At 44.5% G+C, this 16,636-nt stretch overlaps 1 protein-coding gene across 8 annotated transcripts in view; it reads right to left on the minus strand.

Annotated features, from left to right (window-relative positions):
- The window catches only part of TBC1D1 (TBC1 domain family member 1), a 184,555-nt gene that overhangs the window by 161,123 nt on the left and 6,796 nt on the right, over positions 1-16,636 (minus strand). For 7 of the 8 annotated variants that reach the window (XR_004645772.1, XM_034770846.1, XM_034770856.1 and 4 more), the window contains one exon: positions 6,219-6,721. Coding sequence is in view for 7 of the 8 variants with exons in the window: in XM_034770846.1 (XP_034626737.1) it covers positions 6,219-6,635 (417 nt within the window). In the remaining variant the exon portion in view is untranslated. Of the gene's footprint in view, positions 1-6,218; positions 6,722-15,995; positions 16,153-16,636 lie in introns of all 8 variants that reach the window. The other variant, XM_034770847.1, reaches the window with a different exon arrangement.

Raw genomic sequence — 16,636 nt, forward strand, 5'->3', positions numbered from 1 at the left:
CTTCTTCTGTCCATTGCCCTCTCCTCCTTCAAATTCCACCTTTGGACTTGCTTCTTCCCTGATGCCCACAAGCAATTGACCAATTAATTATGGATAAGGCAAGAGGTAGTGAGGTATATATAGTTGACATGTATTTGTTCATTTATGTGAATTTTTAAAGAATACTTAATTTACTGCCCAGCAACAACCTTACATTCAATGTTTAAAATTATCCTATATAAAGAAGAGTGACGTGGTTTCAGGAATGGTTTGGTAGTAGGATTGCCACCCTTCTAATTGCTAGCAACTGGACCCCCAAGACCCCGCCCCGCCCCTACTCCACCGCTTCCCCAGACCCCTCCACCCCACCTCTGCACCCAAAGCACTATCCCTTCCCTCAAGGCCCTGCCCCCATCGCTCACTCGATCATCTTAAGGAGCCTGCCTGTAGGTAGGAGGTGTCCCTGGCTGAGCAGGGGCTGGCACAAGTTAATAGAATCATAGAAGATTAGGGCTGGAAGAGACCTCAGGAGGTCATCTAGTTCAACCCCCTGCTCAAAGCAGGACCAACACGAGCTAAATCATCCCAGCCAGGGCTTTGTCAAGCCGGGCCTTAAAAACCTCTAAGGATGGAGATTCCACCACCTCTCTAGTAACCCATTCCAGTGCTTCACCACCCTCCTAGTGAAATATTGTTTCCTAATATCCAACCTAGACCTCCCCAACTGCAACTTGAGACCATTGCTCCTTGTTCTGTCACCTGCCACCACTGAGAACAGCCTAGCTCCATCCTCTTTGGAACCCCCCTTCAGGTAGTTGAAGGTTGCTATCAAATTCCCCCCTCACTCTTTTATTTTGCAGACTAAACAAGTAGGGTGACCAGATCGTCCAGGTCAAATATCGGGACACAGGTGGGGTTGGTTGGGGGGGGGGGAGGGAACGGAGAAAAAAAAAACAGCGGCAGAGCAAAAAAACAACCCTCCCTTCCTCCTCCCTCTGCAAGCGCTGGAGGGAGGCTCCGGAGACACAGGGGGAGCGCAGGGCCGGGGTGAGTGAGAGTCCGGCCTGGCCCCAAGTGCAGGCAGGACTCAGTCAGGCGGTACCAGGAGGGAGAGTAGGGAGACGGCTCGCGGGGCCAGGCGGCAGCTGTTCTCCCCATCTGGGCAGCAGGACTCGGGAGCAGCCACTGCTGCAGCTCCTACTGCCACGGCCGGAAGCAGCCACGGTGCTCGGCAGCTGCGGCTTTGGCGCCCGGGCCCGAACACCCCGAGCCCGGGCCTTCTGCGGGGTCCCAGCAGCACGCACACTGCGCCCAGCCCTTGGCCAGTCACGTCTGGGCTGGCTGCCCAGCTGATGCAATCCCACGGGCAGTCCCAGAGTGGGGGCAGCAGGCCCCAGCCCCCCCCCCCGTCCCGCTCAGATCCCGCCGGGGAATGAACAGGGCTGGGCTGCCGATGCCTCCACCCTGGGACCACCGCGGGATTGCACCAGCTGGGCAGCAGCCCAGATGCGACTGGCCAGGGGCTGGGTGCAGCGTGCACGCTGCTGGGACCCTGCAACAGGCCTGGGCTCGGGGGGTTTCTGAGCGCCATGGCCGCTTCCTCCGGCCGCGGCAGTAGGAGCTGGAGCAGCAGCTGCTCCCAAGTCCCACTGCCCAGGTGGGGAAAACAGCCGCCGCCTGGCCCCTCAGGCCGCCCCCCTACTCTCCCTCCAGGTACCGCCTGACTGAGTCCTGCCTGCGCTCGGGACCAGGCCGGACTCTCACTAAACCCGGCCCCGCGCTCCCCCTGCGTCTCCGGGGCCTCCCTCCAGCACTTGTGGAGGGAGAAGGAATGGCATGCTTGGGGAAGAGGTGGGGATTTGGGGAGGGAGCCAATGGGGGAAAGAGGGGGCGGAGTCGGGGTGGGGGGTGGGGTTGCGAGCCCTTCTGGGCTCCGGAGCCTTTGCTTGTTTGTCCAGTGTCCCGACCTAACATTGGTCGGGACGCGGGACAAACAAGCAAATATCGGGACAGTCCTGATAAAATCGGGACATCTGGTCACCCTAAAACAAGTCATGTGCCCCATCCCCTGATAATTTTCATTGCCCTACACTGGACTCTCTCGAATTTGTCCACATCCTTTCTGTAGTGGGGTCCCAAAACTGGATGCAATACTCCAGATGTAGCCTCACCAGTGCCGAATAGAGGGGAATAATCACTTTCCTCAATTTGCTGGCAATGCTCCTACTAAGGCAGCCCAATATGCCATTAGTCTTCTTGACAACAAGGGCACACTGCTGACTCATATCCAGCTTCTTGTCCACTGTAATCCCCAGGTCCTTTTCTGTAGAACTGCTGCTTAGCCAGCCAGTCAGTCCCCAGCCTGTAGCACTGCATGGGATTCTTCCATCTTAAGTGCAGGTCTCTGCACTTGTCCTTGTTGAACCTCATCAGATTTCTTTTGGCCCAATCCTCCAATTTGTCTAGGTCACTCTGGACCCCATCCCTCCCCTCCAGTGTATCTACCTCTCCCCCAGGGCCGGCTCCAGGCACCAGGCACCCAAGCACATGCTTGGGGCGGCACCTGGTAAGGGGCGGCGGGGGGGGGAGGAGGGCGCTCCGGCGGCGCGGTGCTTGGGAGCAGCGCGGGGCGCGGCGCTTGGGGGGGGGGGGTTCGGCGGTGGGGGCGGGCTCCAGCGGCGCGGCGCTCGGCAGGGGGGGTGGCGCGGAGCTCTGCGGGGGAGCTCGGGGGGCGGCGCTTTTTTTTGCTGCTTGGGTGTAATCTATCCCACCATCCAGATCATTAATAAAGATGTTGAACAAAACTGGCCCTAGGACCAACCCCTGGGACACTCCGCTTGATACCGGTTGCCAACTAGACATCGAGCCATTGATCACTACCCGTTGAGCCTGACAATCTAGCCAGCTTTCTATCCATGTTATAGTCCATTCATCCAATTCATACTTTTTTAACTGGCTGGCAAGAATACTGTGGGAGACTGTATCAAAAGCTTTGCTAAAGTCAAGATATATCACGCCCACTGCTTTCCCCATATCCACAGTTATCTCATCATAGAAGGCAATCAGGTTGGTCAGGCATGACTTGCCCTTGGTGAATCCATGTTGATTGTTCCTGATCACCGTCCTCTCCTCCAAAGGCTTCAAAACCTTGAGGACCTGCTCCATGATTTTTCCAGGGACTGAGGTGAGGCTGACCAGCCTGTAGTTCCCAGGTTCTCCTTCTTTCCTTTTTTAAAGATGGGCCTATATTTGCCTTTTTCCAATGACCCAGTGCCTCCCACACCCTGCAGTAACCAGACTTTTGGTTCAGGTGTCATTTAGGGTTGCCAGGTCCCCTTTTCAACCGGACTTTCCAGTCAAAAACCAGGCACCTGGCAACCCTAAATAGCACCTGGACACAGAAGCCTGGACTATCTGGGTAAAATCCAGAAGGGTGGCAACCCTATTTGATAGTGCTTGTGAACTCATAACCATATATTTTTTGTTGTAATTCAAGACTGGTTTTTCAATCTAATTTGCACAGGAGCCCTGTCTTAATGTGAATTCCATCTACATCAGCCATAGCCTTTTCCAGATTCATCCACAGAGATGCAAGTGGTTATGAACCTTGTATCTTATAACGTTTTAATCGTGGAGACCTCTTGTCCTGTAAAATAGATCAGATGTCTATCTAATTATTACAACATTTTGGAGAGAGTCTGAGGGGGGTGGGTAATGAAAAGTAACACTGAGAATAAGTAATTAAGTTTACCATAGCTGCAACCACTATATTAAGAAGTTATATTTGACCCAATGGAGAGATTTAATTTCTCCAACGTAGCCAAATTATGCCTGAGTTTTTCACAAAGGTGAGATCATAACTTCTAAACTTTTATTCAGTAAGACTGGACTGATAAATAAGTATAGTGAATCCAGTGCAAGTTCAAGACCCGCTCTGTGGGGTGTTCGTATACAACAAGGTTTTAATACTTCATCTCTGTCAACAAGCTAATTTGGACTGTTGTGTCTCTTTCTGAATAACAAGCACAAATAGAAAAAATATGCAGAACATTTTTTGTCCATCCTAGGAGCAACAGAGAGGAAGCTGACCATGCCAGCACAATCTAAATATGGAAAACTGCTGTTTGATTCCTCAGAGCAAATGTTTCAGGCAGTGAAAGGAGTCCTCTGGGACAAGAGATCTAATGGACTGGAGCAAGAGACTGCTGAATCACTCAGTCCACAGAAGTTAGACTTCTAATATTTGTTTCTTGTATAGGAGAACAAAATGGAGATAGGCAATTCCAAATTAAAACAATAATGATCCTAGACTATGGCCTGCGGGCCGGATCCGGCCCTTCAGAGCTTTGGATTGCCCCCCTCTCAGAAGCGGCCGGCACCACTTCCCTGCAGCCCCCAGGCGGGGGGACAGAGGGCTCTGTACGTTGCCATTGCCTCTAGGCACCGCCCCCGCATCTCCCATTGGCCGGGAATGGGGAACCCCGGCCAATGGGAGCTTCGGGGGAGGTACCTGGAGGCGTGGCAAGGGCAGCGCATGCGGAGCCCTCCACCCTCCCCTCCCCCAGGGGCCGCAGCGCTTCCTGAAGCCTGCACCTCGCATGCCAGCTCCCTGCCCTGAGCCCCCTGTCGCATCCCGCACCCCTGCTGCACCCCAACCCCCTGCCCTGAGCCCCCTGCCACACCCCACACCCTTCCTGCACCCCAACCCCTTGTCCCAGCCCTGCATACAATTTCCCCACCCAGATGTGGCCCTCAGCCCCAACAGTTTGCCCACCCCGTCCTAGACACTGCTGTGCTCCCAATCTGGGTACCCTGCTGTCTCAATACATAGATACCTCTCTCACACACACTTTGATAAGCATACACAACTTTCAGTAATGTTAATGGGAGTTACACACATGCATCAGAGACAGAATAAATGGATGCTGTAAAGGAGAACAAACGGAGATAAGGCAATTCCAAATTAAAACAATAATGATCAGACACTGACATCCAAAATCTATGGATACAGTTGAAACTGTAAACCCAAATCTTTATATTTCCCCCTCTCTCTTATTTCAAACAGCTCCAGAAGTCTGAGCAAGCAAGTGGAAATAGTACTTTGCTTTTCACTCTGTTGTTACAGAAGAAGTTGTACTGGAGGTGATCAAAGTTGTTTATTAACCATGATCCTAACAAAACCACAACCCACACAATAAAGTACATAAGTACATATTTAACAGCTTCTTTCTACTCAGTACCAAGTCCTAAAACATCTACTCCCCACCCTTAAATGCATAAATCTTATATCTTATTGAGTAGGCCATTTTTAATTTGACAGTATTTTCTCACTTAAGTGCTTGTGATTTAAGTCCTATTTGGCTGTTAGTTTACTTAGCTGCCTTTTTATCTTGGGGGAATTTAATTAAAGCTGTGTCCATAACCAGGTATCCAGCTCTGAGCCAGGCACCATGAGTTTGGTGTTATACCCTGTCTTGCTCCAGAGCAGGTAACTGTAAGTACATAAATCAATCCGATCAGCTGTACACATGCAAACAGTCCCTCTGAGGTGCTTCAGTGGGGCTACTCTCGTGAGTAAGGCATAAAGAATTTGGACCAATGTGAGCTCTGCCTCCAATATTAATAACTACAACTTATACCTCAATGGCACCGCTGCTTTGCCCACTAAACATTACTGGTCAGCTGCAGAAACCTAATGCCCAGTTTTACTCACCTTAGTCGTGTGAGGATGTGGCTTTAGCAGATTACTCACTTGGATCAGAAAAGCAGAATTGGATGCCTATTTTTAGCACTACAACCTTCTCAGAGGGAACACAAGCTACTCATATAATGTAGGATTAGAGAAGGTCCAGGGAAGTTTATGGGTGAAATCCTAGCCCCGCTGACATCAATAGAAAAACTCCCACTGACTTCAACGGGGCCAGGATTTCAGCTCATATCACTAGCTTATTGTAAACTAAGCCCCGATCCTGCAAAGATTGACACGGGCCTAACTTCACATAGTAAAACTGAGAGTGTGTAAAGTTCAGCCCATGTGTTAAGTCTTTGCAAGTCTTTTTACTTTGTAAAAAGAGTTTCAAGAACTCAGACTGCAATGAAAAGATCCAAAGATCAGAAAAGCTACCTCATTTTGAAATACACAGTATTAACTTCTCTTGTGCATTTACATCATGCCCTATAAATCAGCTTCTAACATCTCATGGAGCGAAGCAAGCTCTGAGAATTGCTTTTTTACTTACTTTTGTTGGATCAGCAGCTCTGAATACATAACAGATACTTTGCTGATTTACTGCTCCATCCTTTATCAGACAAGCAAAGTAACTTGGATCGTGGCTATTGTGAATCAGTTTGAGGACATGCTGTGGCTTATACTCAAACAGGCTGGAACAAATCAAAGGATCCCACTGTTGGCTCTTTCCTGTGTCTGGTTCACATCGCAGGCTTACTGGTGAAACGTAAAGCCGGATTTGGCTGGTGCTAGGTTCTTCCATGGAAGACTGCATACTGAGCTGCCGAATCTCTGCCACAATCCAAGGCAGCATTGGCATGGTGATTAGAGAATGCACTGGCAGAGAACCAACAAGCTGGAGACTAAAATCCACTGAGATATCAGTGGGTGCTTGAAGTTTTTTAACTTTGAATGATAGGGGCTCCATTTTATAATCATCAAGGAAGCCAGGAATAATCCACCAGTTTCAGTTCCCAGGAATGAAGATTCCTTTCATTGCACAGTAGTGGAATTCTGAAAGGAAAGATATTTATACAGTTACAGTAATAGTCATTTAGAATTTTCTATTTAAAAATAATCACCAATAATGGAAATATTCATAGGGCATTTCTACACGGCAATGTAAATCCAGGGTTCAAACTCAGGCTAATCCTCCTTCCAGCTACATACAAATCACGCTAATCCAGAGCTTCAACCCCATGGTTTGAGGATTTGACCCTGAATCAAGATGGGACGCAGTGTTCAAGCCCTTCTGCTCTGCAGTATGGGCACAACCCTACTAGAATCATGCTCTGGGAGCCTGACAAAAGTATCCCACAGTTCCACAGGCTTTCTTTGTCCTCTTGACAGTCAAGTTTGGTGAAGAGTAAAATTTTCCCACACTTCACCACGAACAAGTGGTGCATTTTGGGAGGGCTCTAGGAAGTTTGGGATCTAGATAGTTCAACTCAGGCCAGCATGATGCAGTTTAGATGCCGGCGCGCCAGGTTGGGACTCAGGGTTCAACAATTCCAAATCTGGAGTTACAAATAGGTAGAAATGCTCAAGCCCTGTGTTAACAAACCCAGAGTCTGCTAACTCAAGTTCTACTAACCCTGGGCTTACATTGCAGTGTAACTATACCCATAGATTTCAAGACCAGAAGGGACCATGTAGTCCCCTTATAATCATCTAGTCTAAACTTCTGTATATCCATAGGTCTTTGCTGAATTAATTCCTGCTTCAGATCCAATAGCTCTGGTTGAACTAGACCATATATATTAGAAAAACATCCAATCTTGATTTTTAAATTGCCATAGATGGAGAATCTACCACAATCCTGGTAAATTGTTCCTTGAATCTGTCACTATAAGGCATGTTTTCCAATCCTTTAGTCATTCTTGTGACTTTCCTTTGAGCCCTCTCGAATTTATCAACATCCTTCTTGAATTGTGGGCACCAGAACTGGACACAGTGTTCCAGCAGCAGTCACACCAGTGCCAAATACAGAGGCAATATCACCCCTCTCTAAACTTCCTCAAGATTCCCATGTTTATACATCCAAGCATTGCATTAGCCCTTTTGGCCACAGCTTTGCACTGAGAGCTCACATTCAGCATGATCCCAAAGTCTTTTTCAGTCATTGCTTCCCAGGATAGAGTCTCCAATCCTGTAATTCTGGTGTGCATTCTTTGTTCCTAAATGTATGACCTTACATTTGTCTATATTGAAATGCATATTATTTGCTTGTGCCCATCTTACCAAGTGACCCAGAGCACTCTATCAGTGTCCTGCCCTCTTGATTATTTATCACTCTCACAATATTGGTTTTACTTGCAAACTTTATCAATGATGATTTTATGTTTTCTTCCAGATCATTGGTAAAAATGCTAAATAGCATAGAGCCAAGAACCAATCCCTGCAGGACCTCACAAGAAAAACAACAGCTCAGTGATGATTCCCCTTTAAAATGACATTTTTACACTTTATTTCCAACCCCTCAGACAGAGACCAACACCTACAAGATCTTCACCAAGCATTCTCAAAACTATGATACCCACACAAGGAAATAAGGAAACAAATCAACAGAGCCAGACGTGTACCCAGAAGCCTCCTGTTACAAGACAAGCCCAAGAAAGAAACCAACAGAACTCCACTGACCATCACCTACAGTCCTCAGTTTAAACCTCTCCAACGCATCATCAGTGATCTACAACCCATCCTGGACAATGATCCCTCGCTTTCACAGACCTTGGGAGGCAGGCCAGTCCTCACCCACAGACAACCCGCCAACCTTAAGCATATTCTCACCAGCAACCATGCACCACACCATAACAACTCTAACTCAGGAACCAATCCATGCGACAAACCTCAATGCCAACTCTGCCCACATATCTACACCAGCAACACCATCACAGGACCTAACCAGATCAGCTACAACATCACCGGTTCATTCACCTGCACATTCACCAATGTTATATATGCCATCATGTGCCAGCAATGCCCCTCTGCTATATACATTGGCCAAACTGGACAGTCACTACGTAAGAGGATAAATGGAAACAAGTCAGATATCAGGAATGGCAATATACACAAACCTGTTGGGGAAGACTTCAACCTCCCTGGCCACACAATAGCAGATGTAAAGGTAGCCATCTTACAGCAAAAAAACTTCAGGACCAGACTCCAAAGAGAAACTGCTGAGCTTCAGTTCATTTGCAAATTTGACACCATCAGATCAGGATTAAACAAAGACTGTGAATGGCTAGCCAACTACAGAAGCAGTTTCTCCTCCCTTGGTGTTCACACCTCAACTGCTAGCAGAGGACCTCACCCTCCCTGATTGAACTAACCTCGTTATCTCCATACTGATTCTTGCCTGCATATTTATTCCTGCCTCTGGAAACTTCCATTACATGCGTCTGACGAAGTGGGCATTCACCCACGAAAGCTTATGCTCCAATACATCTGTTAGTCTTAAAGGTGCCACAGGACCCTCTGTTGCTTTTTACAGATCCAGACTAACACGGCTACCCCTCTGATTTTTAGACTTATCAGCTAGCCAGTTTTTAATCCATTTAATGCGTGCTGTGATAATTTGTATCCTTCTAATTTCTAAATCCAAGTGCTATATATCAACTCAAATACTTCACAGAAAACACTATTACCTTTTTCAATCAAACTTACAACCTCATCAAAAAATTATATCAGGTTAATTTGACAAGATCCATTTTCAATAAAACCATGTTATTTATATAATCCTCCTCTAATTATTATTTAATCTAGAGAACATAAGAACAGCCATACTGGGTCAGACCAATGGTCCATCTAGCCCAGTATCCTGTCTTCTAACAAGGGCCAGTGCCAGACACTTTAAAGGGAATGAACAGAAAGAGGCAATTTTTGAGTGGTCCACCCCCTGTCATCTACTCCCAGTTTCTGGCAGTCAGAGGCTAGGAACTCCCAGAGCATGAGGTTGCGTCCCTGACTATCTGGCTAATAACCATTGATGGACCAATCCTCCATGAACTTATCTAATTCTTTTTTGAAGAGTTATACTTTTGGCCTTCACAACGTCCCCCAGCAACAAGCTCCACAAATGGACTGGGTTGTGTGAAGAAGTACTTTATGTTTATTTTAAACTTGCTGCCTATGAATTTCATTGGTGACCCCTGGTTCTTGTGTTATGTGATACAGTAAATAACACCTGCCTATTCACTTTCTTCATACCATTCATTTTATAGACCTCTGTCATATCACCCCTAGTCATCTATGTTCTAAACTAAACAGTCCCAGACTTTTTAATCTCTCCTCATATGAAAGCTGTTCCATACCCCTATTCAATTCTGCAGCCCTTCTGTGTATCTTTTCCAATTCTAATATCACTTTTTTGAGATGGGGTGACCAGAACTGCACACAGTATAGCAAGTGTGGGTGTACCATGAATATATAGTGGCTCTATGATATTTATCCCTTTCCTAATCTTTCCTGACATTGTTAGCTTTTTTGACTGCCATATTGAACAGATGTTTTCAAAGAACTAGCCATGCTGACTCCAAGATCTCTTTCTTGAATGATAACAGCAAATTTAGACCCATCATTGTGAATGTACAGTTGGGATTATGTTTTTCCAATGTGCATTACTTTACATTTATTAACACTGAATTTCATCTGTCATTTTGTTGCCCAGTTACTCAATTTTGTGAAATCCCTTTGTAACTCTTCAGTGTCAGCTTTGGACTTTAACTATCTTGAGTAATTTAGTATCATTTGCAAAATTTGCTACCTCACTATTTACCCCATTTTCCAGATCATTTATGAACATGTTGAACAGTACCAGTACCAGCACAGATCTTTAGCGGATGCTGCCAATTATCTCTCTCCACTGTGAAAACTGACCACTTATTCCTACCCTTTGTTTCCTATCTTTTTGTCAGTTACTGATCTATGAAAGGACCTTCTCTCTTATCCCAGGACTGCTTACTTTGCTTCAGAGCTTTTGGTGTGGGCCCTTGTCAAAGGTTTTCTGAAAGTCCATGTACACTATATTGACTGGATCACCCTGGTCTACATGCTTGTTGATACCCTCAAATAATTCTAGTAGGTTGGTGAGGCATGATTTCTCTTTACAAAAGCCATATTGACTCTTCTCCAACACATCGTGTTTATCTGCATGTTTAATAATCCTGTCCTTTGCTATAGTTTCAACCAGTTTGCCTGGTATTGAACTTAAGTTTACTGGCCTGTAATTGCCTCTGGATCCTTTAAAAAAAAAAAAAAAAAAAAAAAAAAAAAAAATCAGCCTTACATTAGTGATCTTCCAGTCATCTGGTACAGAGGCTGATTTCTGCAATAGGTTACATACCACAGTAATTCGTGATTAAAATTGATTACTGATTACCATTAGTATTTCTGCATATCTGAGTTCCTTCAGAACTGTTAGATGAATACCATCCATAAATGGTGACTTATTACTATTTAAGTTAGCAATTTGTTCCAAAACCTCCTCTACTGACTCCTCAGTTTAGGACAGTTACTTAAATTTGTCAGCTAAAAAAAAAATGGCTCAGGTTTGGGACTCTCCTTCACATCCTCTACAGCGAAGACTTATCTAGACCTGTATGAGTCATTTCTTTTTTTTTTTTTTTTTTGCGCCAAGGTTAATGTCAGGCTGACAGGCCTATAATTACCCAGGTTATCCCATTTTTAAATATTGACACAACATTAGCTTAGTTCCAGTCTTCTGGAACTTCCCCAGTGTTCCAGGACTTGTTAAAAAGAAATGTTAATGATCCAGATAGGAACTTGACCAGCTCTTTTAAAACTCTTTATTATGAATTTTCTTTTTCAAGAGACAGCTATAACACTGTAAACAATAATCTTTATTGTAAGTTTATTTTAGCAAATCTATTATACTAAATCACGTACTTCTTTCTTTATTATAGCTATGGTAAATTTGTTTGTCTTTCTTCATTTATAGAGTTGGAAAAACAATGGGGGGGGGGTGGAAATTAGACTAATTTTTCATGAAAATTTTTGCATTTTACCCATCAAAAAATTTGAAGAGTTTCTCTCAGCTGTGTGAGTAGTTGCAAAGATTAGATGAATTTTTCAAGGGATTTTGGGGGAGTGGGGCAGGAATATAATACTATTAGAAATATTACATTGCATGTAAAACACAACATTTTCAAAATGAAAAAACGACCACTTTACCAAAAACAACAAAAGGGAAAACATGGTTGTGTAACTACTTTGCAGGGAGAAAAAACACAAAATTTAAAGATAGATACAGGTGCTGGGCCTTTTCATAGCCTTCTCTTCTGGAACTTTTGGATCCAACTGTGGATGAATGCCCTTTTTGGCTTTATTATTAATGATTCCACGGCTGGCGAGCTTAGCAAGAGAATCCTACAGTGTAGGTCTGCAAAGACAGTCCATGAGCCAGAACTCTGAATCTGCTAACAATCCAAATCCATGAAGCATTTAAGAAGGCCCCTAACAGATGTAAATACTATAAGAAATACATATTTGTAGGCCTCATTTCAATTATATTAATCATCTTCCATTTACAGCTCTTGTTTCATATACAGAAAGCAAGGGGAACAGTCCAGAAATCTCTTCATTTATAAACACACTGTCACAGAAGTTGACCTCAGTTTAACAAAGCACTTCTATATTTGTCTAACCAACAAAATGCTCTGCAACATTATTACTGCTGTGCTCTTGCAAAGGCTTCTGTCAGGGATGCAAACGCCCAATAGGGAAATGAAGTTCTCTCTTCCCTGTTTGAGACGCAATTGTGAAACTTTTTGTTAACAGTGAAAATGGAAAACAATTCAGCAACTCTCCAGGAGGTTTTGATTCGTTCAGGGCTCAGCAGGCACACAGCGCAAAGACCATGAAAATCGAGCTCACTGATTATAACTTTGTTGTTACTTAAGGGCGAGTATAATGGTCTCAGCATAACAAGGCTAAGTAAAGTCTGTTCTCAGTTGAAATCAATATGGTTAACGTGCAGCAGGACTGAATTTGAGCCATTATCTTCACATACCAGTAAATCAAAACTTTGCTTTCCATTTTCAAGGGTAAACGTAGTGATCCTTTTCTGCTCAGGAAAGCAAGAGGCAGACACCACTTCCTAGAACCAGGCACAGTGATAGGCAGGTGCTATGCAAACGTCTTTACAAAAAAGTCTTTTACCCTGACCTGCAACTGTAAATGTGGGTCTCATGAGCACAAACTGATCACAAATTATGACCAACTGGGGACTATCTTTGTGTCATGCACTAAAACCAGCAAACTCATTTAATCTGTGACTCTAACTATGAACTCAGGGCTCTGTATGTGATACCACGCTCCATCCATATTCTCCTTCTCTGTGCGGAGGCTAAAATACAGAATAATCACATATAAATGAATAGCACTGCTGCTGCTAATCACAAATATCAAACAACAGCTAATCTCTTTATCTGAGGTACTTGTATAGCTCCCACTGCCACAGTATCTGAGAACCTCACATCTTTAGTGTATTTTTCCCCTCACACCGCTCCCGTGAGGGAGGGAAGTATTGTTATCCCATTTAACTGATGGAAAACTGCAGCAAAGAGAGACTAAGGGCTTGTCTACGCTACCGCTTAAGTTGATATAACTTACTGTAAACAAGTTACATTGACTCTAAGCTCTGCCTCCATCTCCCGCCAACATAGCTTCCGCCTCATTGAGGGAGGGGGTGTAAATGTGTCGATGGGAAAGTGCTCTCCCATCGATATAGCGCATCATCAGAAGTGCTATATCAGTGCCATTGCATCGATGGAGCAGCACTGATGTAGTGCGATAGTGAAGACAAGCCCAGAGTGACTTAGCCAAGGTCATAAGAAAGCTGTGGCAGAGCAGGAACTTGAATCAAGGTCTCCACACTCCCAGGTTAGCACCCTAACAACTGGACTATCCTTCTTCTTTATGGCATTAGCTCAGGGGTGGGCAAACTACAGACTGCGGGCTGCATCCGGCCCGCGAGCTGCACAGCAGCTCGGCCCTGCTCCAGCGCTCCAGTCAAGGCGCTGGCTCAGGGCTAGACCACCATTTTGTAGTTGTGCATTTTATTTTTCCTTCCTATGTCAAGTACTATGCAACTGTCTTTATTGAATTTCATCTTGTCAAATTGGCCTGAATTCAACAATTTGTCAAGGTTGTTTTGAATTCTAATCCTGTCCTTCAAAGTGCTTGCAACCCCTCCCATCTTGGTGTCATCTGCAAATTTTATAAACATACTCTTCACGCCATTATCCAAGTCATTAATGAAAACATTGAATAGCTCCAGACCCACAACTGACACCGGTAGGCCCTCACTAGATATGCCCTCCCAGTTGACAATGAACCATTGATAACTCTTCTGAATATGGTCTTTCAATTAGTTGTGCACCCACCTTACAGTAAATTCATCTAGACCACATTTCCCAGTTTTCTTTTTCCCAGTTTCCTTGAAAAAAGGATTTTTTTAAATTTTAATCAAACATTTTCATGAAAATTTTCCAATTAAAAAAAGGTCATTTTTGATTTAAAAAAAAAAAAAAAAAAAAAAAGTTGTATTCATAAAATTGTGCCCCGCTCTAATCACAACCTCCAGTTCTCTTTTATTTCAGTACTAGAAAATGTTGCATCCCTAACTAGAGATATCTAACATTACAGCAGAGAGTAACATGTTATTTTCAATGCTAAGTCTAAGGATTTAACTATATTAAACAGTGAGCTGTTTTGTCATACTTCAATAAGTACTGAACCGCTGGAGTGTATTTAATATAAACTCAGAGATTCTTGACATCAACTTGCTTTTTTAAAAAATAAATACTTGAATCACTTTCCATGTCCACACCAATACCATTTTCAAATGGACCTTCTTTAAAAAACAAAACAAAAAAAACCACACCAAAACCTAACTTTTTGAAACTAAAATTATGAACAGTAATAGAAAAATCGGATTCTCAGGGTTCAATTTTAGTAGTGCCCAAGTAGTAAAGGAACATAATTTCAATCCTTAAAACATGCATCTCATTAATCTAACTAGCCTCAGAATCTCCCTGTAGTCAACCTTCTCTTCCCTTCCTCATATGAATTCTTTCTGTGTCACTTCCTTCTGTTGTTCTTGTCCTAACTTAAGGACAGATTCCACCCTAAATTACATGTGGTGTTTAGATGCTGCATGTGATTATTGGAACTGGGAGCACTGGCTGTTGGGAGTCTGAAAGGACAGGAAACAGGAAGGAGGGGGGAGGAGTTGAGGAGGCTGGGAGTGTTACAGAGTGTGCAGCTACAGCTTGGAAAAGAGACTTCCACTGTAAATAAAGTTCTGTTGAAGTTGTTAATACTTTGCTTGGTGGATACAACATTACACCAGTTTAAAATGCCACTGAATTCAGTGGGATCAATTTAATTGAAACTAAGGGCTAAATTCTGCTTTAGGAACTGATCCTGCAAACATGTATGTACATGCTTAACTTTATGTCTATGGGTAGTCCTATTAACTTGAATGGGACTAGTCACAAGCATGAAGTTAAGCACATGTGTCTCAGTTACAAAGTGAGCTATGCTTTCATCCCCTAATAGTCCCTCTTGAGTGCCCTCTCAGGGAACATGTTTTGCTTTCTTCAACCCCCTCAAGGTGGAACTACACAGATCTACCCCTCTTCCAACGGTTGTGGTGAGTGCTCCATCATTAACAATTTTTAAATCAAGATTGAATATTTTTCTAAAACATCTACTCTAGGAATTATTTGGGGAAGTTGTGTGTGTTATACAGGAGACCAGACTAGATGATCACAATAGTCCCGTCCAGCCCTGGAATCTAGACTGGATCTTTAGGCTGCAGCCCCCTATTTACCAACTGTGTTAACTCAACAGACCCAATGGTATTTGTATGCCCTTTTCCTCTGCAGTCTGAGACAGTGGCTGAATAAAGTGACCCAAAAACAACTTCAAAATAAAGCACTATTTATTGATTCACCCAAAAGGTACACACTATGCAGAGCAAAGGGATAAAACAAAGGCCTATACACATGTTTTCCCTTACCTAAATCTTAATCTTTCCTTACAGGCTTCAAGTTACCACCATCTTTGGGTTGAGACAAGCAGACTGTTCTGCTGTCACATGCTTTCTGGATCTCCTTGCACCCAGTCAGCACTCACTCACACTCCTTGGGCAGCTCCCAGCAACTCATTCAGCCTCACTCCAATTCCTGCCTAGGCCAGCAACATTTAAGGCTTTAATATCTCCTTTGAGTCTAGACTCAGATCTGGAAAGAGCAAACCTTACCAGCCTGGTAGCGGCATTCTCCAATTAACCAGACGGATCTGCACACCACAGATTACCCTTATTGTAAGGGGAGTCCCTGAGAATGGATGGCCAGCGTAATGGACCTATGTCACACTTCATCACAGTCTCTGCTGCAGGACCATGCTAGGAGAACATCCTGGGGAAAGAAAGAAATGTGAAGGGACGAAAGATGTAGCTGGAAATCTCTGTGCTTCAGCCATTCTGGGCTGCCAGACAGTCCCTTGGAAATCACAGCAGCAAAGGCGTAAGTCAGAGCAGCCAGTGTCAATACACTAGCTTATGCCCAGGGTCAAACGGGATCCTAGCAGCCCAAGAGTCCAGGAGGGGCAACAGCAGTGCCCCACTCCCTCTCCTGGGCTGCATCTACAACAAGTTCAGCCCAGAATTGGGGCCAAAATCTTTGTTATTTTTGCAGCCATAAGAGTCATTCTGAATATGCAGGGCTGGACCTGCAGACAAGTAATTAAACTGAGAAGAACAGAAACTACACTTGATCATAGCTCAGTTAAGTGCCACACACCACAGCTCCTGGCTACAGAGGAAGACAGACCTCACAGAAGAATTAGCATGACTTGGCAGTGTAGCAGGGCAGTATAAGGAAGTGGTCAGGACTCCACCAC

This window comes from Trachemys scripta, chromosome 5, assembly GCF_013100865.1.
Source record: "Trachemys scripta elegans isolate TJP31775 chromosome 5, CAS_Tse_1.0, whole genome shotgun sequence".
NCBI lineage: Eukaryota > Metazoa > Chordata > Testudines > Emydidae > Trachemys > Trachemys scripta.